Consider the following 27,191-nt stretch of genomic DNA (forward strand, 5'->3'; position numbering starts at 1 on the left):
CATGCTAGAGAAATGCTAACATCATGCTAAAATCCTAACAACACCTAGCTAAGTGCTAAAACATGCTAACAACACCTAGCTAAGTGCTAAAACATGCTAGCAATGCCTAGCTAAGTGCTAAAATATGCTAACAACACCTAGCTAAGTGCTAAAACATGCTAACAACACCTAGCTAAGTGCTAAAACATGCTAGAGAAATGCTAACATCATGCTAAAATCCTAACAACACCTAGCTAAGTGCTAAAACATGCTAACAACACCTAGCTAAGTGCTAAAACATGCTAACAACACCTAGCTAAGTGCTAAAACATGCTAGCAATGCCTAGCTAAGTGCTAAAATATGCTAACAACACCTAGCTAAGTGCTAAAACATGCTAACAACACCTAGCTAAGTGCTAAAACATGCTAGAGAAATGCTAACATCATGCTAAAATCCTAACAACACCTAGCTAAGTGCTAAAACATGCTAACAACACCTAGCTAAGTGCTAAAACATACTAACAACACCTAGCTTAGTGCTTAAATATGCTAATAATGCCTAGCTAAGTGCTAAAACATGCTAGCAATGCCTAGCTAAGTGTTAAATCATGCTAACAATGCCTAGCTAAGTGTTAAAACATGCTAACAACACCTAGTTAAGTGCTAAAACATGCTAACAACACCTTGCTAACAAATCATGCTAGCAACATTCTAGCATTGCCTAGCTACATGCTAAAACATGTTGGCAATGCATAGCTACATGCTAAAACATGCTAGCAACGCCTAACTGCATGCCAGAAACACCTAGCAACATGCTAAAACATGCTATCTATCTGTAAAACTCCAAGCTTTTCAGACAAGGTTTTTCAAGCCAACCTAAAGTTTGTCTACAAACTTTTAAATCTAGTAAAACAAAAAATATTTAACATCCCTGAATTAATCTGAATACATTACATTAGGGTACACCAACAAAACGGGTCTGAAGGGTTAGATCAGGTATTAATAGCTCCTAACAATTACAGGTTAGCACTTGTTTCAGTGTAATACACACGGATATATTTTTATTTGAGAATTGGCATGAATTGTTTGGTTGAATTTCAAGCTTCAGTCATGCAATATCCTCATTATGGTGATTGATGTTGTTGCTGAATGTGTTCAGATTCATTATCATCGTGAGAGGAGTTTACACCGACACAACTCACATCACAGTGAACACAGAACTGAATCATTTGGCCCAAACAAAACCAGCGGCAAACTGCCACACCTGCACCCATACAGCGTTTACAGTGTGCACGTGACGGCATTTAACGGGCGAGGAGAGGGTCCTGCCAGCTCTGTCCAACGCTTCGAGACACCTGAGGGAGGTAAGAATGAGTCTTTCACTTCAGACATAAAACACTCTGTGATCAGTCAAACATTTTCATCACCATTTGTTTTTCACTGAAAGTGAAACTGAGCAAAGAGACAAAATCACAGCCACTCACAACATGCTTCATGTTTAATACACAGCCAAATGTTGAACCAATGACATTTCAGTGTGGGCGGAGCTACTCTCTGACAAAATGTCTTGACGTCCATCATGTGTGATTAGGACACAGTGTGATTCATGTTTACATGCAGCTTTTTATTTAGTCCTGATTTCAAGAGATTGTAAATGAATCAAACACTGAGTGTGATTAAATGACGGGTGTTTTTTATGGTTTGGTGCAGTTCCTGGTGTGCCGTCGTACTTCAGAGTGTCTGGTTCCGATCTGGACACGCTGACGCTGGAGTGGGGTCCACCTCATGAGAGGAACGGCCGTCTGACGGGATACACACTTCAATATCAGACAGGTGAGTAAATCAGTTTGACACAGCAAAATATCAGAGAAGCTTGAGGAAGTTTCCAGATTTAAAGTTAAATCCCTCCTACATCCACTTGATAAATATTTTGGTAATACTATATTAACTACTCAGTATAAAGCATTTGTAAAGCAATAGTTTATAGGTAATTGATCATTTATAAATTATTGTTATAGAAATAAATGTTATTAGTTTATATTCAGTTTTATTATTATTCTACAGTATAAGTTCATATATAAGCAGTTTGATCATTTTTTTTCATCCTAAGTAAACAGCTTATTAACAATACTTAACCAATGTATTTCATTTGATGCAAGCCAGTGTTAAAGACATGTTTATGAGACAATTAAGAAGTCATAAATTCATACAATAGTTAATAAAAAAATTCTATAAACATTTGGTAACACTTTACAATAAGGTTTCATTCCAACTAACATTAGCAAAGATTAATAAATGCTGGACAAAATATTTGTTCATGATACATAATTAATATTAACTAATGTTAACGAATGAAACCTTATTGTAAAGTGTTGCCAAATATTTATACTGTATATGTAATGAACTGGATATACATTATTGCTTAATTACTGTTTTAAGAATATTACAGCATTAAAGCTTAATAAAGGTTGTAATAAGCACTGTCTAATTGACCTAATCCAAAGTGAGAACTGTATATGCCTAATTAAACATTTATTAAATATCTATTACTCTTAAAAGTTGTTTACTGAGAATGAAAAAAACACTATCAATCTGATACAATAATAAATGGTTTGCTGTGGTAAAAATAAATGAATAACATACTATTTGTATATACCCTATTAATGTATTAACAATGTAGGAACAATGAGTTATAAATAGTTAATTAACAATAAACTAATGCTTTTCAAATACTTTATTCCGTGAGTTATAATAAAGTGTTACCGATATTTTGAATGTTTATCTGTTAGTGTTCATCCATATTTATGTTGCTTTAGTGAACAGTAGTCTTTATTATTTTGGCAAAACACACTCCTTTGTTTAAGAGCGTTGGGTAAAATAATGTGACCCCGCCCCTTTCCCGTTGTGTGATGTCTCCAGTCAACAGCAGCAGTGAAGTGGGCGTGTTAGAGGAGCTGAACCTGCCGGCCAATCACACGAGTGTAACGCTGCACAACCTCAAGCACAGCACACGATACAAGTTCTATTTCAGCGCTAAAACACAGAAGGGCCCGGGGCCAGCGCTCACAGACGAGGCCCTCACCATCATCGATAAAGGTACATATACCAGCAGTGTGTTCAGTGTTTTACTGTCTGTTTCATCTGTGTTCACTTATTCTTTATGTGTCTTTTGTCTCATCTTTGCTTGTTTGTGAGGTACATCTAAAACAGCACAGAGAACACATTTATTGTCACACATGATATCAAATGCTAAATTTACAACAGAAGTGTGTTCTAATAGTAAAGTGTTTCCTTCAGTGTTGACATTGATATGTAGAATCAGTGTGTTTTATCTGTTCACTTCCTCTCCTGTCTGAAGATCTTGAACATTCTGGTGCAGGTAGTTAAACACTCTTAACACCTGCATGCAGCCCACAAATACTCAAAGCTTTATCTAAAGTCTCAAAACGGCCCTTAACAGTGTAGCCATGTAGTTGTCAGTGAGTTCCCAGCTTTGATTTTGAAAGATATAGAATTTTATTTTCCCTTCATGCATAGCATTAATGAGCTGATCAGGGCTGTGTTTCCCAAAAGCATCGTAAGCCTTAGTAGATTGTAGAAATCAGTGCCGCCAAATGGTCTCTACGATCAATTTAAGCTTGTGATACTTTTTTGAAATGCAGCCCTGGTCGTTTTAGATGATTTTATGATCAAATTTCAAGAATAAGTACAGGGTTGGCACAAAGTCCTTGAAGTGCCTAAAGTGCTTGAATTTAACTTTAGATGTTTAAGTACTGGAATACCTGGAATATCAGCTTGTTTTGTTGAAAAGTGCTTGAAATTAAAACATTTCTTCCATGTAATGTGTGTCCATCAAAGACGAGATCTACGCACTCCACTTTCATTGAATAATGTCTCTTTTAATATCCTTTCTGTTCTTTACAGTCAGTATTTGATTAAACAGTAAAAAAGAAACATTCGTTTTAACCTATGGTATTGAAATTTGGCACCTCCCTTTGCTATCAGATGTGTAACCCTTTTTAAAAAGTTTTTTTTTTATGATGATGATTATGAGACCATTTCTTCTTCCCTGAAGTAAGAACAATAAAATTATGCATTTCTTTTGTGATTTTACACTATTTGTTATCTTATTTACATGTATATTTCTAAATTTTACCATTAATTTGCATATGCAAATTAGCAATAATAAAAAAAAACATTCAGAACCTACACTTCTATAAGTTGAAACATGAAGAAAATATGAGAATGTGACAGATATTGGAGGCAGATTGCTGCCGTCTGGTAAACAAAATATAAATAACATGACTTGAGCACCATGTCATGCCAGTAACAGCCAGTAGATTGCTGTAGCCTACTACCTGTGTAGTCTGATGACTTGCAACCTCATTTCATATTTTATCACAAGATATGCATTTGGATATAAATATAGACATTATCATACTATTATTTGTCAAAGTTTAGCATTTTAAAATTGATTTGAAGTGTCAGTTTTTGCAGTTAGTGTAATTGTTCTTGCAATCAAACCTGACCATGGTGTTACAAAGAGAAGACACAGAATAAGCATTTTTCTACCAATAATTTATAACAATAATATAATAACTAAAATTAAATGCTTAATAATGTCAAGAAAATGAACATCAAGAAACTGAAATGAACTGCAAAATTTCTATAGTAAAAATGTATTTAGCAAAAGTGTGTGTGTGTGTGTGTGTGTGTGTGTGTGTGTGTGTGTGTGAGAGAGAGTGTGAGTGTGTCAGATTGCTGTCATCAGCTGGAAAACAACAGATTACTTGTTATGCCAACAATGACCAAAAGATGGCTGTACAGCTCCAATTATTGATGCCCTGGTTCTGTGTGTGTGTGTCTGTGTGTGTGTGTTCTGCATTGTGAGTGTCTTTTCATCTCACCCCTTCATTTCTGAGTGTGTGTTTAGAATTGTGACTGATTTATTTATTTTTGACAAATGTAAAAAAAAAAATAGAAAAAAGAAAGCTCTGTGTTATAGTCTCACCAGTTCATTTTTGTGTGTGGTGTGTGTGTGTGTGTGTGTGTGTGTGTGTGTGTGTGAGTGGGTGTGTATGTTTTGCACTGAGGATGTTTTAGAGTCTCACCCTGTAGTTTCTGTCTGTTTTATTTTTTCTGCATTGTGGCTGATTTATTGATTATATTTAACAGATCAAAAAAAATAATAATCTCTGTTTTTTTGTCTTTCCCATTCATTTTCAATGGTAGGTAAATTTTGACCGTGAATACCAAAGATGTATTTTTTGTTATTTTATTTTTTTACGACGGAGGAAAAGTCACCAAGTCTTGTACTGCTCAGATAAAGGAAACCATTTTTATTAAATGAGGAAAATGTAATAAATACCATAAGAGGGTTAATCGCACATTGCATGGATGCGGTAAAGAAACTCCATCGGTAATGTGCGCTCAAACAAAACACTGAACTGCCGCCATTCTTAAAGACACAGTACCGTTTTAGCGCTTGTTATACAAATGAATGTAAACTCAATGTCAAAGCTTATAAATTGTACATATTATTTCTAAAAGTGACAGATCATATCACTATTTTATAAGCAATTTCATGACATCAATTTTAATTGATATATGTTAGAATTTTTATATTTTTAAAATTATAATAATGATGTCAAACGAATTCTAAAAATAAAATATATACTTACACATACTGTATATATAGGGCATTACTATTCCTGGCTGGTTTACCTCTTTTATACAAGTGTTAATGGTCTGTTCACACCACATTCGTTTCTGACCGGTAAATGATGTTCACGTCACCCATGATTCAAGTTGGAAACTGAATTATATAAAAGCTCAGATTTCTCTCACTTGTATGAAGGTCCTTAGGGTTAGGGTTAGGTTAGGGTCCTTAAAAATGAAACATTGGTGCTGGGAAAAGTACTTAAAAGTCCTGGTCCATACGCATGTATCTAATCCCCGCTGCAGAATTACCCTCCTGTCGCTTACTGCTGCTCGTGACCTCTGACCTGCTCTGTACATTAATGCTGTCTTCTGTTAAGTGTTTGTGCTGTTCTGTGCATATGTATGTATGTGTGTGTTTCAGGAGCTCCAGCACTCTTCCCTCTCCTCCCCTCGATCTCTCACACGGGTATAAATGCTGTAGAGAATCACTAGCTGTCTAACTCTTCTAACCACTTTAACCTGATCATATGAGTTAAACACCTCACATTACTGATATTGTGTCATCAATTGATCTTTCATACAGTCATACAGTCAGGACACGTGAAAGTGGAGAATAAATGTTAACACATGATGTTGGTGTGACAAACTTCCCACATCAGAGACTGAAATATGTGTCTGTAACTCGTCCTGGAGTCAAACTCGACACATCCTGTTCTGATTTGTGTTGCTGTATTATCTAACCGAGCCGACATTTAGGCCACATCCACACTAATCAGGTTTAGTTTAATAAGTATTTTCAGTTTCGCTCTCCAATAATGCAGTGATGGAGAGCGTTTTTGAAACACACCATTCTAGTGTGAGTGAGAGATGTAAACAATGAATACAGATGTGACAGAGTGGGTGTGGCCTCAGTTTATCCATAGCAGACATTCAAATATACCAAAAAATGCCAAAAACTTCCACTGACGTCACGTTCAGAGTCTCTGAAAACATTCCAAAAGTGCAAACACACACACACTGATGACCTTTAACCTTCTACAGGCTGTTTTCTATAAATCAGGCTTATATCAGCTTCAAGCCTTTTAAACCTTTTTCAGTTTTCATACAGGGCTTTCCTTTTCTAGTTGAACCGTCCAGTTCAGTTTGAGGTGTGTTCTGACGTGTTCTGGAACGTTCTGCAGGTCTCACTCTTCTCCTCTCTCTCTTTCTCTCTCTCTCTCTCTGTATGTGCTCAGCGGTGCCGATCACCCCAGCATTTGGGAACATTAGCTCGTCTGTGATCGAGGACGGAACGTTAATCAGTTGGGAATACTGGGGCCCGGAAAAACACCTTTATGTTGAATATATTATAGACGACAGTAAGACTTCTGCATGTTTGTCACAGTGTGTTGTGGATTGTGGAGATGTTGCAAGAGGATATAAGACAGAACAAACATAAATCTGCTTTTCCAAGATGATTAAATAGTAGTTTAAAATTAGACATTTAACCATCAGCCTCAAGAAAGCCTTTAAGTGTGTTAAATTTAATCTTCTAAGTACATCGGATCTGTTTTTGAGGAGCAAACCGGTCCAGATGTTCAATCTTAACATGTCATGAAGAAATAGATGAATAGTTTTCCATAAGTAGATTGCATAAATTACACTACACAAGCCATACTGTTCATACATCATATACCCGTCTGAAAAGACCTGAAAGCATGTCATGCTGGTCCAGGCTGGTTTATGCTGGTCTGGTGCTGGTGAGCAGGTCTTTTCAGAAAGGTCGTTCACTGCAGAGTCATCACAGTTTAATGCTGATGTAGATGATCAGATGTAGTCAGGATTAACTTCAAGATTAATTGATTCATGTTGAGCGGTTGTAGTCATCTAACTGACCCGTGCATGAAGACATTAAGACTTGGTGAATGTAGACAAAACTGTTTCAGGTGATGAAGACTGGCACACAGAGAAGGTGAACGGCTCTCAGTTCCATGTTCTTAAAGGGTTGAAAGAAGGTTTGGCGTATAAAGTGCGTGTGGTTGCCAGAGGTCATGATGATGAGACTCTCCATCACTCTGAAGAGCTGTTGATTAAGGTCCCAGGTGAGGACCAGCAGAGCATTGTGGGAATGGTAGACTGACAGCTGTGGTGCATGATGATGTGCATGGACATTGTGTTTTCTGTGCTGCTCGTTTGTTAAGCGTTTGCATGAGTCTCACTTGATGGTGGATGGTTTAGTAGTTTACTGTGGATTTGTGCCGTGTCATTGATTGTACAGCATGATTGTATCCCATAATCTGAAAGAGAACAGTTTTCCTTTACTGTGTTTTGAATGTATATCACTCTTGACTGAATTCACACATACTGTACAGACTGTACTGTATATTTACAGTGTTCTTCTGTTTGTGTGAACATGAGATATTTATAACTCCAGCAATTTAATGAAGTAATTACAATTACAAACTTCTGGTAAGCTGGTCAAATTCTCCATCTGATCTCATGAAAATTCAGCGATTGTGGTGACATTTTTGCCAAATTAAGTTACATGGTTCTTTACACATATTGCGGCAGTTCTGAGGTGAAATGTCCACTGTGTGGCGCTAAAAGCGAGTTATATGTTCTCTCAAACAGATGAGGGTTTTAAAGGTTAATGCTCTATTGAGTTTTAAATCAACAAAACCGACCTCCCTACCCTAACCCTTAAACCTAAACCTAACCAAGACTGTCAGAAAAGCACAATTAATATGTGAGAAGAAAAACACAATTAACGTCATTTTGTGGTGCTTCTATGACACTTTGTGCTCACGTGTGGACACGCATGCTCTTCAGGACTCATACCCCGCTCCTTTACTTCACGGGTTTTCAAATTGTGGTCCGGGGACCCCCAGGGAGCCACAAGGCAGTGCTAGGGGTTCCACAAAAATATCAGTGAAAATTTTTACTGTGTTTGAAATTATTAAATCAAGACTGTTTTTAATTGTTAATAATTGTGGAGACTTTACTAAGAAAATGTACCATGGTAAAACCCTGTTTTTCTAGACATGTACTATGGTAATACCATGTTATTTGCTCCGATAAAAAAAATTACCATGGTGCAATCATGATTTTTACGCTGTTTTTAGACATACCATGATATTGTTTTCTGGACATGTACTATGCTATTGCCCTGTTTTTTTTTTTAGACATATACTATGGTAATACCATGTTAATTAGTCTTACAAAAAAGGACCATGGTATTATCGTTATTTTTACATATACCATGGTATTACTCTGTTTGTTTACATATACTATGGTATTACCATGTCACAGTCATAGTTCTGTTGTAAAAAATAAAAACAAATCTGCATTTAATTTGATATATTACGAAAAAAATATTTTAAGGGTTGTATTTTACTTTTCTCTGTATAGCTGCTTTGGAACAATATTTATTGTGTATACATTTTCAAAACGTTTCTCTTTGTGTTTATACATCTAACCCAATTTAACAAGTAAATCCATGCGACATATCCAGATAATATTTAAGTTTATTTTGGCTTTAGTACAATGACTATATAAAAGCTACTTAATTAATGTTGCAAGCATGTCTTTATAATATCACATTGACTCTTTTTCTCACAAAGGGGGTCTGTTGCAAGGGGATCATCATATCTGAGAGTCCTCGGCATCAAAACATTTTAAAACCCCTCCTTTACATCACAAGTGCAACGTTCTATCAGTCGAGCTACCGCACAATCTTAATCACACTTGAACGAGCTCGTAAATGTAGTTAAATGCTAAAATGAGTCATGCGCTATCGTAAAAGTGTTTAGATGTCATGAGATAGCATTGTGTGAGGAACACAGCGAAAAGTATGCTTTCATGCTGCTGTTTTACTCGTGATTTGTGTGAAAGTGAATAAAAGTTAATTGTTGTTGTAGCGCCTCTAGTGTTCATTTCACCAGGAAACTGACGCACATATAAATTAAGGTTGTGAGTTCTGGGGGCCTGGGTAGCTCAGTGGTAAAATACGCTGGCTACCACCCCTGGAGTTCGCTAGTTCGAATCCCAGGGCGTGCTGAGTGACTCCAGCCAGGTCTCCTAAGCAACCAAAATTGGCCCGGTTGCTAGGGGGGGTAGAGTCACATGGGGTAACCTCCTCGTGGTCGCTATAATGTGGTTTGTTCTCGGTGGGGCGCATGGTGAATTGAGCACGGATGCCGCGGTGGATGGCGTGAAACCTCCACACGCGCTATGTCTCTGCTCAACAAGCCACGTGATAAGATGCGCGGGTTGACTGTCTCAGACGAGGAGGCAACTGGGATTCGTCCTCCGCCACCTGGACTGAGGCGAATCACTATGCAACCACGAGGACTTAGAGCGCATTGGGAACTGAGCATTCCAAATTGGGAGAAAAAGGGGAAACCCCCCCCCCCCCAAAAAAAGGTTGCGAGTTCTGTATTGATGCTGTGTGAAGAAAGTCGTAACATGATGAACAGTTTTCATGTTTGGACGCTGTGATGTAAGACGTGTTTGAGTCAGTCACACAGTTCTGAAGGAGCTGATGTATCTAATCCACATCGTTTAACACAATAAAGAATCTGGATACTGAAGTCACATGTGCGAATAAAGATAATTTCCAGCAAATGACTTCAGAGTCTTTTAGAAGCATTTAGGTGATTTTTAAGAGAAAGCTGTTGTTTTTGTGAATGACAGATATGATGCATTTACTGTTCCAGAAATTTTACATCAGTCTTTGTCATGTGTGAAAGGAACGATTGAATGATTCCAGAGAAAAGGGAATCATTTCCCATCCTCCTCCATGAGCTGGTGTAACGGCTATTTTCTGTCTTTATGTCGTACAGATGCCGCAGCTCGTTATCTTTATAACTGATCACAAATCAACTAAGCTTAAAGGGACAGTACACCCCAAAATGAAAATTCTCTCATCATTTACTCACCCTCATGCCATCCCAGATGTGTTTGACTTTCTTTCTTCTGCAGAACACAAATGAAGATTTTTAGAAGAATATTTCAGCTCTGTAGGTCCATACAATGCAAGTGAATGGTGACCAGATCTCTGAAGCTCCAGAAAGCACATAAAGGCAGCATAAAAGTAATCCAGTGGTTTAATCCATGTCTTCAGAAGTGATATGATAGGTGTGGGTGAGAAACAGATCAATATTTAAGTAATTTTTTACTTTAAATCTCCTCTTTCATATTCATATGTGAAAGTGAAACTAAACAGGCACCCACACCTATCATATCACTTCTGAAGACATGGAGTAAACCACTGGAGTCTTATGGATTACTTTTATGCTGCCTTTTATGTGATTTTTGGAGCGTCAAAGTTCTGGTCACCATTCACTTGCATTGTATGGACCTACAGAGCTAAAATATTCTTCTGAAAATCTTCTAAAAAGAGAGAAAGTCAAACACATCTGGGATGGCATGAGGGTGAGTAAATGATGAGAGAACTTTCATTTTTGGGTGAACTATCCCCAGAAGATGTTTGTGCGTGTTTGTAACTGTCCTCTTCCTCTTCCTCAGCGATGGTGAGTCCTCAGGTTGATATCGCCACTCAGGGCTGGTTCATCGGTCTGATGTCAGCGATCGCTCTCCTCATCCTCATCCTGCTCATCGTCTGCTTCATCAAGAGGAATAAAGGTGGAAAATATCCAGGTGAGAACAACACTTTCTATTCTGATGACATCATCAAGAATGTGTGGGAGGAGAACAATAATATTAACCAATAATATCATGACCAGCTTTCCACTGCCCAATCAAACTATAATGGACCGCAAATTACTTCTCAATATTCTTTACCACTCATATATAAGTTAAATGCTTTTCAGATGTCGTTTTGTCTTTAAACAACATGATGATGTTTGTGTTTGTTTTGTGTGTGTCAGTGAAAGAGAAGGAAGATGCTCATGGAGATCCAGAGATTCAGCCCATGAAAGATGATGATCTGACATTTGGAGAGTACAGGTGAGAGACCTCTGACCTCTGACCCCAGCACACATTGATCTACTGATGAACGTGGAGGAGTGAGAGCCGCTGCATCATCTTCTCTTCATCTGAGGTCTGATGATCTGATGATCTGATGATGATGATGGTTTGATTCAGAACTGTGTGTTTTACAGATATGTTTCTGGGACATGATCTGATTTCAGGTTTAAAGGATTATAAGCAATTTCTATTAATGAACTCGTAATATTTCCAGCCGTATTTCGGCACAGCTTTCTTGTCTTGTTTTCAAGTAAATATATCAAAACATCCTTAAAACAAGTCGCATTTACTTGAGAAGAAAAATTGCACAATATATTAAGACTTTTGTTCACTGCATATATTGTATTTAATTTAGTTTTTCACAGTGTTGCTTCTGATGTAAATGTATCTTGTTTTAAATACAATTTGAGCTCGGTCGACAGTATATGTGGAATACTGTTGATAGAGATTATTTTAACCCAGAGAATTCCTTTTTGATATTTTTACTGTAAAACAAGAGAAAGCTACTGATGTTTTGCAGTATAATCCTGCACGTGTTCAATAAGATTTTGTATAATGTATTTGATTATCTGAAGAACGATAGCAATGCTTTTCTGCTGTCTCTTCCTGTTTATTCTGCACGCACAAGAGAAACATGTATGCACTTTACTGTTGTACAGAAATGATCAATATTCTTTATATTCACTAATTCATAAAGTTTTCTTTTTTTATAAGGACTTTGATTGTGTGCATTATTGCAATAGATTTGATCTGTGTACTGAATATTATAAATATGTTATTTAGATTAAGTACATGAAATGTGTACTGTAACAGCACAGAATGATCTCATTATGTTTATAGATGTGTGATCAGAGGAAGAGTTCAATCTGAATTTACAGCAGCTCTTCACACTGACAGCTACTAATGACATTATTATTATTATTATTATTGAGAAACAGACAGTTGTTATTGTAACTGAGTAAATCATTATACACCACAAAAACACATTTTTATCAAGTATTTTTCTCTTGTATCTCTTTTATTTATTTAGTAACGTTCATGTTTATGTATATATATATATATATATATATAAACTTAATTCAAAGGGAAACAAATGTATTTTTTTTACTTCATTGGCAAATCGTTTTTCTTGTTTTAAGCATAAAACTAATTTTTTTTAAAAATATATATATATATATACAGTAAGACTTTGGTATTCTGCTTTTAAAGTAATTTTTTCTTGTTATTTTTGCTGGAAAACATACAAAAATAATCAGTAAGAAGAATTGTTTGACAGTGTATCTTCATGACTGACTGTGGATTAAATCCTGATTCATCAATGTTATACAGACACATATGTAACATTACAGAACGATATATTACAGTAGTGTGATGATATTTCAGTCTCTATAAACATACAGTGACCCTTAAACATATGTGGAGCTTTAATTCACACTACAGCATGTGTCAGTGTCATCGCATTAAGTGACAAATGATGTTTTGAAATGCTTAAACAATAGTTTTAGTGAGTGTGTTGATGTCCAGCTGTGCAAACTTGAGCAGAAATGACTTTAGTGGACTTACATCTACTAAAAATCAACAATTCAGAAAGTCAAAGAGGAAGGTTAGTCCTGAGGAAAGCTCCAGCAGCATTTGAGATATGCAGATCACACTTGATCTGATGAAATGACATTCACACAGTTTTAAATGTGACTCGAGTGTCCAGATATTTCATATGGCCACTGAACATCAGCTGGAGTTGTGCAGTTCTTCACGTGTGTGACCAGCGCTGTAGTTCACTGTGAGTGTTGACATCATGATCAGAAACGATTTACTGACGGTTTCAGTTCTTCAGCTCAGTGGCACTTAAATCTCCAGCGTCGGTGTGGTGAATCATCATCACGGGCTCCTGCAGAACACCCTAAACCTGGTGCACAGATGTTCTTGTTCTCTTTCAGTATGACGCTCATGTGTGTTCTGTCTGTTATGGTTTCTGTATTGGTCAGATGTGGGCAGGTAAGATGGACTAACTGCATGTGAGAGAGCGAATAAAACTTCAGCTGCCACTGGGAGAAAAATCAAACCCTGTGTTCATCATTTCAGAATCACACTTCTCTGTCACTCCTGAAACGTGAAGAGAGATCCAATCAAACATTTACAAGCTGAAAGATTTGAAGAGTTCAGAGATGTTCAGTGATAGTTCACATTAGTGACAAACTGCATCAACATGGACTAATAACTGTCCATTAACACAAGCGTTAGATTGCCGTTGTGCCCGTTCCAAAATTTACCAACAGTCTCATCAGTGGATGATGCAAATTAAATTCGCTTTTATCACATATACTTTCTGTCTAGATAGTGACATCGGATATTGAAAAATCGAGATTGGGTGTAATCTGATTATAAAGTAATTAGTTACTGTAATCGAATTACTTTTAAGTCATAAAAAGTAGTGCAATGCATTACATTGTAAATTCTTGTAATCAGATTACAGAAATTGACTTTCAGTTAAACTGAATGACTTTAAAGTACTTTATAGGGTTATTTGTAATATTTATGTAGAATACATGACTTGTGTTTAACAATGAACAAGAAAGAAATATAAACATTATTTACATTTATGTTGAGTGGAAATGTGTTTTAGAAAGTAACTTAAAAGTAAAGTAACTAGTAGTGTAATTCATTTGTCAAAGAAGTAATTAGTAAAGTAATCTGATTACAATTTTAGATAAATGATTAGTCATTTGTAGTGGATTACTATTTTTAAGTAACTTACCCAACACTGATCTGATTACAGTTATTAGTTACTGTAATCTAATTACTTTTAAGTCATAAAAAGTAGTGTAATGCATTACATTGTAAATTCTTGTAATCAGGTTACAGTTACTGACTTTCATTACGTTTAAATACATTACTTGGGTTACACATATTTCTTAAAATAATATTTTTACGTATAATACAGTTTAAAATATGAATTTGTATATTAATATGTACGTCTGTTCATGTTTCTGATAGCTGAAGGGTGTTTTGTATGGAAGGCCAAATAACTCAAAATTAAATCTTTAAATGTTTAAATCAATCTTAAAATGCACAATAAAATAGTTTTGAAAGCAATAAAATCCTTAAATTGATCATTAAATGACTATATAAATCAATAAATGCTCTAGTTTGCATCCATTTTCATTTTCTTGTCTTTTTCAGGCACATCACTCAACAACATTTTAATTATTTAATCGTTTTTAACGATTTAATTGGTGATTTTATTTCATTTTCACATGCATTTAAATATTTATTTCATGATTTAATTTGGAGTTATTTGGTCTTCCATAGTGTTCAATGTTTGTTGAGTGGAAAAACTAAACCTTTTCTGTGAAAAGTGCTTAAAGTAATTTTACAAAAAGTAATTTGATTACAAGTTTAGAGAAGTAATTTGTAATGGATTATTTTGGAGTAACTGCTGGAGATATTATGAGATCTTCACATCAGGAGTTTGTGGTGAAGTGTGGACACATTTCCATCCATACGATCATCATGTCGGCTGTCAGTCACTTTGTATCAAGTCTTCTTTTAGACTTTGTTGTTGTTTGCAGCACTTGCTTTTCTTTTGTTACATTGAGCGTGTTTACATGCACAACACTTAATAAAGATTAAAAACAATCGGTGTCATAAACGGTTTAAGCAAGAATCAATCCGCACATGCACATGTTTGTGTGTTGCATGTGAACACATTAACCAGCGATCTGACCGGCTTATTTAACGTGTGTTTGACCTCAAAATCAGAACATAATAGTCTCATGTAAACACAGTTTTCTTGCGTTGTCGGGTTTTTGGTATAAGCTGATTTTTGGTAGTTATGGGCGTATTGTTGTGCATGTAAACACACTCGATGTCAATATTTTGATGTGAAGTCACCGCTTGTGTTTGGCCAGATGATTTCTGCTTCTTCATGATGTTTAACCACTCAACTCATGTTCAGGCTTCAAAATATTGACATTGCAATAAAATATCCATCTCTATCTATAGATTCATATGACCATAAAATATTATTTGATGTACAAACTGAATTCTGGCCTTGGAGAAACTCTCATGTTTTTATTTCATTAAGTGACGGTCACATGTGTGCGATTGCACATGTGACGCTGGGATATTTCCTGCATGTCTGTGGCATTGATGTTCCATCTTTTGTCATGAAGTTTGATTTTGGTTTGACACCCCCGTCATGACATCATCTGTAACTCCTGCATGTGGTTTTTCTCCTAGTGACGAGGATCATAAACCGCTGAAAGGGAGCCGAACGCCGTCCAGCGGAACCGTTAAACGAGACGACAGTGACGACAGTTTAGTTGACTACGGCGACTCCGGAGACACGCAGTTCAACGAGGACGGATCATTTATCGGACAGTATAGCGGGAAATCTGAGCGAGACGTGGTGCGCGGGCACGAGAGCTCAGAGCCGCCCTCGCCCATTAACGCCATGAATTCATTTGTGTAGAGTGACGTGACGCAGCGGATATTACGTGATTCTGGACACTGACTGATGAAACTGTTTTATCAGAGATGAATCGAGCGGATCGCTCTGTAACACGTGCGGATTGGAAGCGGACGGACTTTTACACGTGACTTTCAACATACAGTAATGACTCTGTTCAGAACGGCACTCGTACCGTGTATCTGTGTACATCAAATCTGCATTATACAACCAGTGTTGGGTAAGTTACTCAATAAAAAAGTAATCCGTTACAAATGGCTAATTACTTCTCTGTAATCTGATTACTTTTTTAAAAGTACACTTTCTGCTCAACAAATTCAAAATAATGTCTGTATATTTCCTCATACACTCGGCACATCATATTTCTCCTTTATAATTACTCATTAGTGACACAATCAGATGTGTAATTCATGTTTTAAATGTATTCTACGTAATATAGTTTTATAAATATGTGTAACCTAGTTATGCACTTAAAATAATTCAAAGTCAGTATCTGTAACCTGAATGCAAGAATTTAAAATGTAATGCATGACACTACTTTTGACTTGAAGTAATCACACCCAACACTGGATACAACAGATCACATTTCATGTAACTTCAGTATTTTTCTCTTATTATCCGGTAAACTACATTTTTTTTTATTATTTCAATTTAATAACAAGATTCCATAAAATTCAATTCCCCTTTTCTCCCCAATTTGGAATGCCCAATTCCCAATGCACTCTAAGTCCTCGTGGCGGAGGACGAATCTCAGTTGTCTCCGCGACTGAGACAGTCAATCCACGCATCTTATCACATGACTTGTTGAGCGCGTTACCATGGAGACATAGCGCGTATGGAGGCTTCACGCTATTCTCCGCGATCCACGCACAACTCACCACACCCCCCATTGAGAGCAAGAACCACATTATAGCGACCACGAGGAGGTTACCCCATGTGACTCTACCCTCCCTAGCAACCGGGCCAATTTGGTTGCTTAGGAGACCTGGCTGGAGTCACTCAGCACGCCCTGGATTCAAACTCGCGACTCCAAGGCAATTAAGTCATCTTTAATAAAATAAATAAAAAAACGAAATATTTTTAGTTTTGATTTAATTTTGTCAACATTGAATTTGAAATGCATAAATATTAAAAATAGCCTGAAATATTTGTTTGATTGTACAAATATCTTAATATCCATAAAAACAAGAAAAAATGGCTTGAGAAGCAGAATGGCATAAGATATCTTGTTTTCAGAGACATTTATAAAATGCTGTGGTTCATGCTTAAAACAGGAAAAACGATTTGCCCATTTAAGAAAAATAAACTTTCTTTTCTTAGCACATAATCATAAATGTAACACAATTTCTCTGAAAGCAAGACAAAATATCTATCTTATGTGGTTTTACTGGAAAATAAGCCAAAAATATCTATCAACTGTGACATCTAATGAACATCTTTATCTTTAATATTTGATCCGACTGTCAAATATTTACTCAAAATTAAGCTAAAAATGCAGAATAAGCATAATAATTTCTATACTGATAAGATGATAACTGAGTTCATGCATAATTCTGTTTAAAAGCATGCAATAATGCCTACTGTTGTACTGAATATTTGAAGATAGTGTGCAGTACACTTGTACTCCATTCTGAACAGACAATTTATTCATGCATGCAGACAATATTCTGATATTACATACAGAGAAACATTACGATAACGATGCAGAGATAAAACACCTTTCATTTGTTTCTCGTATTATATGAGTGTTACTGTAACTGTACAGGTGAAATGTTTTTCTGGGCTCTGTTGACATTTTGATTTTATAATAAACTGTACGTCTTTTTTCACAAAAGCGATCCAGTGCAAAAAAACACCTGAGAGAGATGTGTGTTTACCTTCTGTAGATTGTGTCACCTGACCTCATGACATCACATGAACACCTGTCTTAACCCTATCATGACCTCTATGTGAACCTGTGCAGTTTCCATAGCAACCCAAACCATGACACGCTCGTTCTTCACTGGTTTCTGCCAAAAGATGAGATTTATAAGTGAAACTGAATTGTGTTTGTCAATCCAATCGTTTTTATGATACAGTGTAGAAATGCAACTAGAATTCAAATGAGAAACATTCGATTTGATGGTGACACTCACAAAGAAATGTTCAGGTCATATTTCACATCAAATCTGAAGAAGAAAATGATCCTTATTTATTTAAATGAGCATAAGTTAAACTCAGTACTATTATTACTACCATGATGTATAAATACTTTTATTTCAGTCCAACTTTTCTTCATTAATTATCATTATACTGTAATGTCAGTTTGGGAAGAAAAGTTGTTTAACTGTCATAAAAATATTGTCATAATGTCAACAATAAATCTCTAATGGGTCCAACAAATAGGCTTCATTTTCTTTATGCAAAATATAATTTGCCGTCAGATATGAGCTGGATGTTTTCTGTAGATCAGTTTGTTAAATGTATTTGCCGTGTGTGAGTTTGTGTGTGTGAGATTATGATTTTTTTTTTCATAACTTGCATCAAGTTTGAATTTGAAATGTAAGCTTTTTGTATTGATACTTTGTTACGTTTGTAAATAAAATGGAGTTTGTTGTAGTGTTTGAGGTGCAGGTCATGTGACTTCATTTAGCTGTGATTATTGTTTATTCAGATAATCACAGCTCATATTTATATATAACAGTATTTATCTCTTAGTTTAACTGTGTCTCATGTTTTACTCCATCATGTTATTAAAGTTTACAGGTTTATTGCAATGCAAATAATACAAGTTATGCACATGTGATACTATAACACAACTGTATTCACTCATAATTGTGATTATTATTTCAGTCATCATGAAATATACAGACTGTTGAATTGTTTGCATTACAAGTATTGTAAAGGGATTTTATACTGTCATTAATCACAGAACTATTATAGCTTCAGGATTTACTAATAACACGTGTCATTTTATCACTATATAAGATTGATAATAATATGGAATGAAAGAATAAATGTCATTGTTATAAACATTTGTCATTGATGATTTTTATTCAGTGTCATTTCAATCGTTTCAGTATCAGATGTTTGTAAAATAAAACGGACTCAAATGAGTCAGTAAAACGAATGTGAACATCAGAGCTCAAGATGAGTTCATATTGAGATCAGATCTGAGCACAGATTGAGACGTTGTTGAGATCTCTTGTGAAACTCTAGATGAGACACATTTGAGATTACTGGAGCGAACGTCTCCACTATATCTCGACACATTCGAGATCTCATATGATACTTACATCGCTTCCTTCTCTGTGTTTATTTTTATCATTGTCATATATTCACTGAAATGTGAAGAGAGAGGAGCCATCTGTCAAAAACATGCTGTGTGTGTGTGTGTGTGTGTGTGTGTGTGTGTGTGTGTGTGTGTGTGTGTGTGAGAGTGAGTGTGTTTGTGTGTGTTTGCGTGTGTATGCGTGAGTGAGTGTGTGTGTGTGTGTGTGTGTGAGTGAGTGTGTTTGTGTGTGTGTGTGTTTGCGTGTGTATGCGTGAGTGAGTGTGTGTGTGTGTGTGTGTGTGAGTGAGTGTGTGTGTGTGTGAGTGTGTGTGAGTGTGAGTGAGTGTGAGTGTGCGTGTGTGTGTGTGTGAGTGTGTGTGTGTGTGAGTGTGTGTGTGTGTGTGTGTGTGTGTGTGTGAGTGCGAGTGTGTGTGTGAGTGTGTGTGTTTGTGTGTGTGTGTGTGTGTGTGTGTGTGTGTGTGAGTGTGTGTTTAGGGGTAGGGTTAGGGTTAGGGGATAGAATCTATAGTTCATACAGTATAAAAATCATTATGTCTATGGAGAGTCCTCATAATGATAGCTGCACCAACATGTGTGTGTGTGTGTGTGTGTGTGTGTGTGTGTGTGTGTGTGTGTGTGTGTGTGTGTGTGTGTGTGGGTGTGTTGGCACAGAGTTTCTGCCTTCTGTTAACAGAATATGACTAATTTTATCCGGGTTCTTGATTATTTTCTTGCAGGATTTTTAAATGATGTTCTCTCAGGGTCACAGTGAACAACCATTAAACATTTCAGCACAGAAAGATTCAATTAAACTGAATCAGCCACATAAATCTTCACCTGCTGTAAATGTGTTTGCCAGATTCATTTCCTCATAACAAGATGTTCATTAACAGCCACCAGACGCTAAAATAGTGTGTCACTTGCAGAATTGACTAAATATCTCCTGCACAAGATCAATTAGTCATTTAAAATGTGAATTATTTAATTTCTGCAGCACTGATGGCACCAAATTGAATGGCAAAATAATGATTATTTCCAAGCAGGTTTTTCTGAACACTGTTGCTGTTCTCAGTCTGCCATTGTTTGCTCAAACTAGTAAATAGAGCTGGACATGTTGTAGTCCAAAAACCTGAGAGACAATGAGCAGTTTAAAATAAAGCCTGTAATTACAATTACTTGAAGAGACTCATGTTTTGTTCTAGAAAATAAATTACACACAGTCATACCTCAAACGGTAATTTTGAAGCTACTGTGTTTTTAACTCTTTAAGCTCTGAAGTTGTTATTAAAGATTTCCTGTTTCAATGGCATACTCAAAATTAAAGGCTTATAACTCGACAAAACAAACAAACAAGGAGGGTCAAGTGTTTGATATCATAGTAAAGAAAACTTTTCACATGTTTTAATGATACAGATTCTGATATATTCTGAGACTCTCAGCATAAGAAACTGCTGAAAAAAATCACAAAATAAATGTAGAATCAGAATTGACTTTATTGCCAGGTTTTCACATATAAGGAATTTGCTTTGGTGTTTGATGCATACAATAACAATAAACAATAAACATAGTAAGATAAATAATAAACTATATTTAAGATACAATGTATAGAGAAAAGTAAACTGACTGGTTTTAATAAAGGAGCTGTACAGTTGTGCAAATTATGTGCAGAATATGAAACATTGAATGTGCAAATGTTCACAGTTCACAGTTTGAGTAAAATAAAAAGTGCAATAGACCAGATAAATGTTCTTTATGTTGACGCAAGACAGATGTGGAAACTATGTTAATGTAAGGTGTAGTGTCTATGGATGTGGGATAAGAGACAGTATCAGGGGGGTCCTAGGCCTTGTTTATGAGGCCAACTGTAGACAGGAAGAAACTGTTCCTGTGGCGTGAGGTTTTGGGCCTGATGGACCGTAGCCTCCTGCCAGAGGGGAGTGTCTCAAAGAGATTGTGTCCTGGGTGGGAGGGGTCGGCCACAATCTTTTCTGCCCGCCTCAGGGTCCTGGAGGCATACAGGTCCTGGAGAGATGGCAGATTGCAGCCAATCACCTTCTCAGCAGAACGAATGACATGCTGCCGTCTGCTTTTGTCCTTGGCAGTGGCAGCAGTGTACCAGATGGTGATGGAGGAAGTGAGGATGGACTCAATGATGGAGGTGTAGAAGTGCACCATCATTGTCTTCGTCAGGTTGAACTTCTTCAGCTGCCGCAGGAAGTACATCCTCTGCTGTGCTTTTTTAATTAGAGAGCTGATGTTCAGCTCCCACTTGAGGTCCTGGGAGATGATGGTTCCCAGGAAGCGGAAGGACTCCACAGTGTCAATATATCATATATACCATCTCCACTGTCTTCACAGCATTGAGCTCCAAGTTGTTCTGACTGCGCCAGGTCACCAGATGATCAATCTCCCGCCTGTAGGCGGACTCATCCCCAGCAGAGATGAGACTGAGCCACAAATGTACTTTTTTTCTTATTGGACATTATATATCTTTGGGTGTAAATAATGTGGCTCCGAAAAACTGCTTTTGTTTTGTTCCCAATCATGTCAACTGTAGCCGAGAAAGAATTAGTGTTGATACGACAAAGCAATCAAAAGTTATAACATTACAAATATAATTTATCATAGTGTCCAAAAACATCTCCAAACAAATAAAACATAATAATTGTACATAAGAACTAATTACACATGCAAACACAACAATGACTAAAGGTTTGCGTAGCATGCAGACATGATTTTAGTAATGAGATTTCACAGAATGAGTTTCATTCTGTGTCATTTGAGTCATCATTGAGTCTGTGTCATGTATTTGGCGCCATCTCCTGGTGGTCATATGTAACATTGTGCTTCATGTGGATTATCTAATGATCTATGCATCTGATTATCTTGTGTGTGGACTCGTTTGAAAGATAATCACCTCCTCTAAGTAATGATATGTGATATTTTATGTTCCGTTTATTTTTTGTGAAGTTATAAGTGAAAACGCAGCATATAAGCAACACCAACATAATTGTCAATTGTCATGTGGTTGTACTCTACTATTTGAGAGCTTTCAAACAACATATGACACATGGATATTAGATCAGTTTGATGTTTTTACTGATTACAATAATATGTACAGTGCAAAAATATTAATAAATGATCAAAACAGAACACTTCTGATTTGTCTGCAAATTTTAAAGCACTTGATCAGTTTTGGTCATAATGTCTACATGCATTGGAAAGTAGAGCTTCTAAACTTTCAAACGATACCGATTTTGTAGTTATATTTTGACAATTATATTTTCTCCTGGTGGGCCCATTCGAGCTTAAAGGGTTAAAAACGCATGTTGTTAGCACTATGCTAATTAAGGACTACAACTACCATCAGCATGTGAGCTACGTGCTTTACGAAATGGACGACTTTTGTAGTCTCTATTTAGCAACGGTTTAGTAAAATGCATTTTTTAGACACAACAAACCATGATTGAGGTATGACTGTAATTTATGTTCTAGAAAAAAACGTGAAAGTCTCTCTGAGTAATTTTCACCACATATCTTATTTTTCTTTTAATTTGAATATCTCTATTCTTAAAAACCCCTAGGAAATACCTGAGGGAACCCGGTTTTGCCCACAAATTGATCGTCACAGAAACATTTTTACAGGTAGTCCCGCCCAACTCTCACACCATTGGTTGAGCCAGAGAAGTTCATCTGTCACTCCTACAAAAGGAACACAGTTTTAAATGCGCTTCAGAGTCTGTGTGTTTTCAGTCTTCAGGGAAATCATCCTTCAAACAGCTTACTTTGAATTGTCTCTTGTGTATTTTACACAATTCACTTTATGTTTTTTCACAGTTTAAAAGTATATAGCACAATCGTTTCGAGCACTTATCCACAAGACTCTCAATAAGTGAAACGTTTGTTTTAATAAACTGTATTTCCTGTCACTAGTCCTTTTTTTTTAAGCATTATTTATACACTGCCACATGAACACAGATATATTTATTTATTTATTTACTGTCATCAATTAAATCATTATAACATTGCCAGAGAAAGATATGATATACACTGCATTTAAATGCAATTACATAAGTTCTTTCAGAAGTGTTTTTTGTGCTTTTTATTTCTTTTCCTAAAAGTTTTCCACATGATTCAATGTCAGTTACAAACTTTGCTTTACAAAGAGCAAGTGTCTTCTTGAATATGGTATTTCCCCAATTCAATAACTAACTGTAGCCTAATATATATTGTTCTTTGCATTTTCAAAATATCGTCTCTAAAATCAAATACACTAATCTTTATGCCATTTTACTTTTATTATAAGTATGCAAATCTTTCCAAAATGATCTTGAATAAATACAATGGTAAAACAAACTCATCAGTATTCATGAGCAAGAAGGGGGCGTGGTTAGAATAAACTATATCCACTCCATCACTAATGAACGTGCAGTTGTGTCTGTCGCCATCTGGTGTCGGGGTGTGAATCTACATCATTTCATTTGTCAAATCTTCTTCTAGTTGATCTAGTTATTCTATATCTGTGTTATACAGTGTTATAGACACAGTAGCTGCTGAACAGCTGTTTTATATGATAACTGTTATAAAGTGTGTATTTTTTTAATACTGCATTGACCAATCAGCTTCCAGGAGCACATTTATAACTCAATTTCTGTCCTGATTTTGTATTTTTTTATCTCACAGATTTGAAGGACATCCTTTTATTCTAGATTCAGTCAGTTTTAGTTGACCTGTATCATTGCACACACAGTTTAATTAAACGCTCATTAGATCAGACGAACACATTTTCACTAGTGAAAGCTCATAATAACCCTGATAGTAACTTTACTCCAGAAGTATTCTTCCATAAGACTGACTTCTGCTCTGTGTGTCTTAGCAACATCAAATGAGGAATAACCTCTCAGCTGTTCTGTCGTCCAATCACGTCACAGTCCATTCATCTGAGCATTTATTCTGTAATCAATGGGAAAAGATTGTTGATTGTTGCCATGCCAACACCCCTCTGTCCCTCCCCCATCCCAAACAACTGCCCCACCCCCCACAGATCAATTACCCCTGTCCTCTTTCTGCTTCTCCAGGGACTTTTGTATGTGTGTGTGTGTGTGTGTGTGTGTGTGTGTGTGTGTGTGTGTGTGAGTGTGAGAGTGTGTGTGTATCTGTGTCTGTTTGTGTGTGTGTGTGTGTGAGTGTGAGAGTGTGTGTGTGTATCTGTGTCTGTTTGTGTGTGTGTGTGTGTGAGTGTGAGAGTGTGTGTGTGTGTATCTGTGTCTGTTTGTGTGTGTATGAGTGTGAGAGTGTGTGTGTGTGTGTGTGTGAGTGTGAGAGTGTGTGTGTGTGTATCTCTGTCTGTTTGTGTGTGTGTGTGTGAGTGTGAGAGTGTGTGTGTGTATCTGTGTCTGTTTGTGTGTGTGTGTGTGTGTGTGTGAGTGTGTGTGTGTGTGAGTGAGAGTGTGTGTGTGTATCTGTGTCTGTGTGTGTGTGTGTGTGTGTGTGTATCTGTGTCTGTTTGTGTGTGTGTGTGTGTGTGAGTGTATGTGTGTATCTGTGTCTATTTGTGTATGTGTGTGTGTGTGTGTGTGAGTGAGTGTCTATTTGTGTGTGTTGTGAGTGTGTGTGAGTGTCTGTGTGTGAGTGTGAGTGTGTGTGTGTATGTTTGTGTGTGAGCGTATGTGTGTATCTGTGTCTATTTGTGTGTTGTGTATGTGTGTGTGTGAGTGAGTGAGTGTGAGTGTCTATTTGTGTGTGTGTGTGTGTGTGTGTGTGAGTGAGTGTGAGAGTCTATTTGTGTGTGTGTGTGTGTGTGTGTGTGTGTGTGTGTGTGTTGTGTGTGTCTGTTTGTGTGTGAGTGTGTTTGTTGTGTGTGTTGTGTGTGTGTGTGTTGTGTGTGTGTGTGAGTGAGTGTGTGTGTGTGTGTTGTGTGTGTCTATTTGTGTGTGTGTGTGTGTGTGTGTGTGTGTGAGTGAGTGTGAGTGTCTATTTGTGTGTGTGTGTGTGTGTGTGAGTGTGTGTGTGTGTCTGTGTGTGAGTGTGAGTGTGTATCTGTGTCTGTTTGTGTGTGTGTGTGTGTGTATGTTTGTGTGTGAGCATATGTGTGTATCTGTGTCTATTTGTGTGTTGTGTGTGTGTGTGTGTGTGAGTGAGTGTGAGTGTCTATTTGTGTGTGTGTGTGTGTGTGTGTGAGTGTGTGTGTGTTGTGTGTGTCTGTTTGTGTTGTGTGTGTCTGTTTGTGTGTGTGAGTGTGTGTGTTGTGTGTTGTGTGTGTGTGTGTGTGTGTGAGTGTGTTTGTGTTGTGTGTGTCTGTTTGTGTGTGTGAGTGTGTGTGTGTGTTTTGTGTGTTTGTGTGTGTGGTCTCTCTGACACAAACATCTTCCTCTCATCTTGAATAGCTTCTAATATTAGAAAACAAATTAAAATATATCTGTTATAAATATACTGTGGAGATCTACATCATAAATCTGGGATTTAGAATCTCATTTAAACCTACAGTAGTTTATGATTTTGAATAACAGAGTTTTTAGGATTAGGAAGAAATGAAAACAAATATTATGATGTAACATTAATAAATAATATTATTCTGATTCTGCACTATTTCTAGATCACTAATCAAATGTTATATCAGTGCAAGTGAATGCTGTCATTAAAATAACTGTCATCTTAAATCCATACTTTTCTCTCAAATGGTTATGCTAAAAGTATAATTTGCTATATAAATCGTTGTATTAAATTATTAAATCCCAGACGTTTGAACTGCACTATATTTGAGTTTCATGCGCTCCATGAGCAGAATTTATGTATTCATGGATGTTTTAGTGTCTGTGAATGATTCAGTTCAAGTGTGAATGAGGATTTGAGTTCTTTTGTCCTTCATGTAAATGTGTCCTTTCAGCCCAGACGAACTGACAGATATTTCACATTTACATATTTCACTCAAATCATCAGCATCAACATGTGTGTCCATAAATCTCCATATTTCTTCAAATGATCTGCTCAGATTCTCTGATTATTATTGTTTAATTCAAGAAAAAGCACTCACATTTCATTTAACCTCATACAACCCCATGTCAACATGCATGGACGATAGTATTTTAGCTTCACTATACACAACACATAATTTAAATGAACTTAAACTGACTGAATACTGTTCACAAGACTCTACACTGTCATTTAATGGTTAAACTTCTGCCGCACTGAGTCACGTGACACAACAACATGACGTTGATTTCCATGAAGCGCTTCTACAGGCGCAGAGCCAACAAAAGTGATTCTAGTAAGAAATCTCTTTAAGTGTTTTCATTGAAACCTGTTTGGTTGTAAAGAGGAGAGTCTCTAGTTTCGTTTGATATGCCGCTTTAAAACATCCGTTAATTTTTCACTTGACAGCGCGCTGATAAACATGATGTCCACATACGTGGATTTTGGGACATTATTCCCTCAAAAGTTGAAAAAACATGTTCAACATTAACACATCTGTGTGTCATTTCACTTCATATTAATATAAACTTTGTTATATTTAGATTGGCTTGAAAAATCTGATCTACTATATAAACATATTATTATTATTATTATTCTGAGACTAAATTTCTCAACGCTACTCCTCCTACAGCTTTCGAACTACAGCCACCAAACTCAGGACATACCTTGCTATACTTTTCCAATTGTTCGGAATTACGGTATTCCTGTAGCGGACTTCCGGACAGGCCGTATTTCCCACTGACTCCCATTAAAAAATGTCTGACTATACTTACTACTAAAGCTTTCAAGCTACATGCACAAAATCTGTGATATACATGCTAATAAACATGCTAGAAATGCCTAGCTAAGTGTAAAACATACTAGAAATATGCTAACAACATGGTAAAACAT

At 36.5% G+C, this 27,191-nt stretch overlaps 1 protein-coding gene and 1 long non-coding RNA gene across 3 annotated transcripts in view; one reads left to right on the forward strand and one right to left on the reverse strand.

Moving 5' to 3' along the window:
* LOC127436244 (uncharacterized) overlaps positions 1-491 on the reverse strand; it is a 1,208-nt gene extending 717 nt beyond the window's left edge. The window contains exon 1 of the long non-coding RNA XR_007896355.1: positions 45-491. This is a non-coding gene — a long non-coding RNA (uncharacterized LOC127436244). The remainder of the gene's footprint in view (positions 1-44) is intronic.
* Positions 1-19,060, forward strand: part of LOC127436228 (neuronal cell adhesion molecule-like) — a 111,129-nt gene extending 92,069 nt beyond the window's left edge. For both annotated transcript variants that reach the window (XM_051690258.1, XM_051690259.1), the window contains 8 exons: positions 1,139-1,343; positions 1,690-1,812; positions 2,899-3,075; positions 6,876-6,998; positions 7,566-7,721; positions 11,146-11,277; positions 11,508-11,586; positions 15,847-19,060. In XM_051690258.1, the coding sequence (XP_051546218.1) occupies positions 1,139-1,343; positions 1,690-1,812; positions 2,899-3,075; positions 6,876-6,998; positions 7,566-7,721; positions 11,146-11,277; positions 11,508-11,586; positions 15,847-16,078 (1,227 nt within the window). In that variant the 3' untranslated portion in view covers positions 16,079-19,060. The remainder of the gene's footprint in view (positions 1-1,138; positions 1,344-1,689; positions 1,813-2,898; positions 3,076-6,875; positions 6,999-7,565; positions 7,722-11,145; positions 11,278-11,507; positions 11,587-15,846) is intronic.
* The last annotated feature ends 8,131 nt before the right edge of the window (positions 19,061-27,191 follow it).

Source organism: Myxocyprinus asiaticus, chromosome 46 (assembly GCF_019703515.2).
Source record: "Myxocyprinus asiaticus isolate MX2 ecotype Aquarium Trade chromosome 46, UBuf_Myxa_2, whole genome shotgun sequence".
NCBI classification, from domain to species: Eukaryota; Metazoa; Chordata; class Actinopteri; order Cypriniformes; family Catostomidae; genus Myxocyprinus; species Myxocyprinus asiaticus.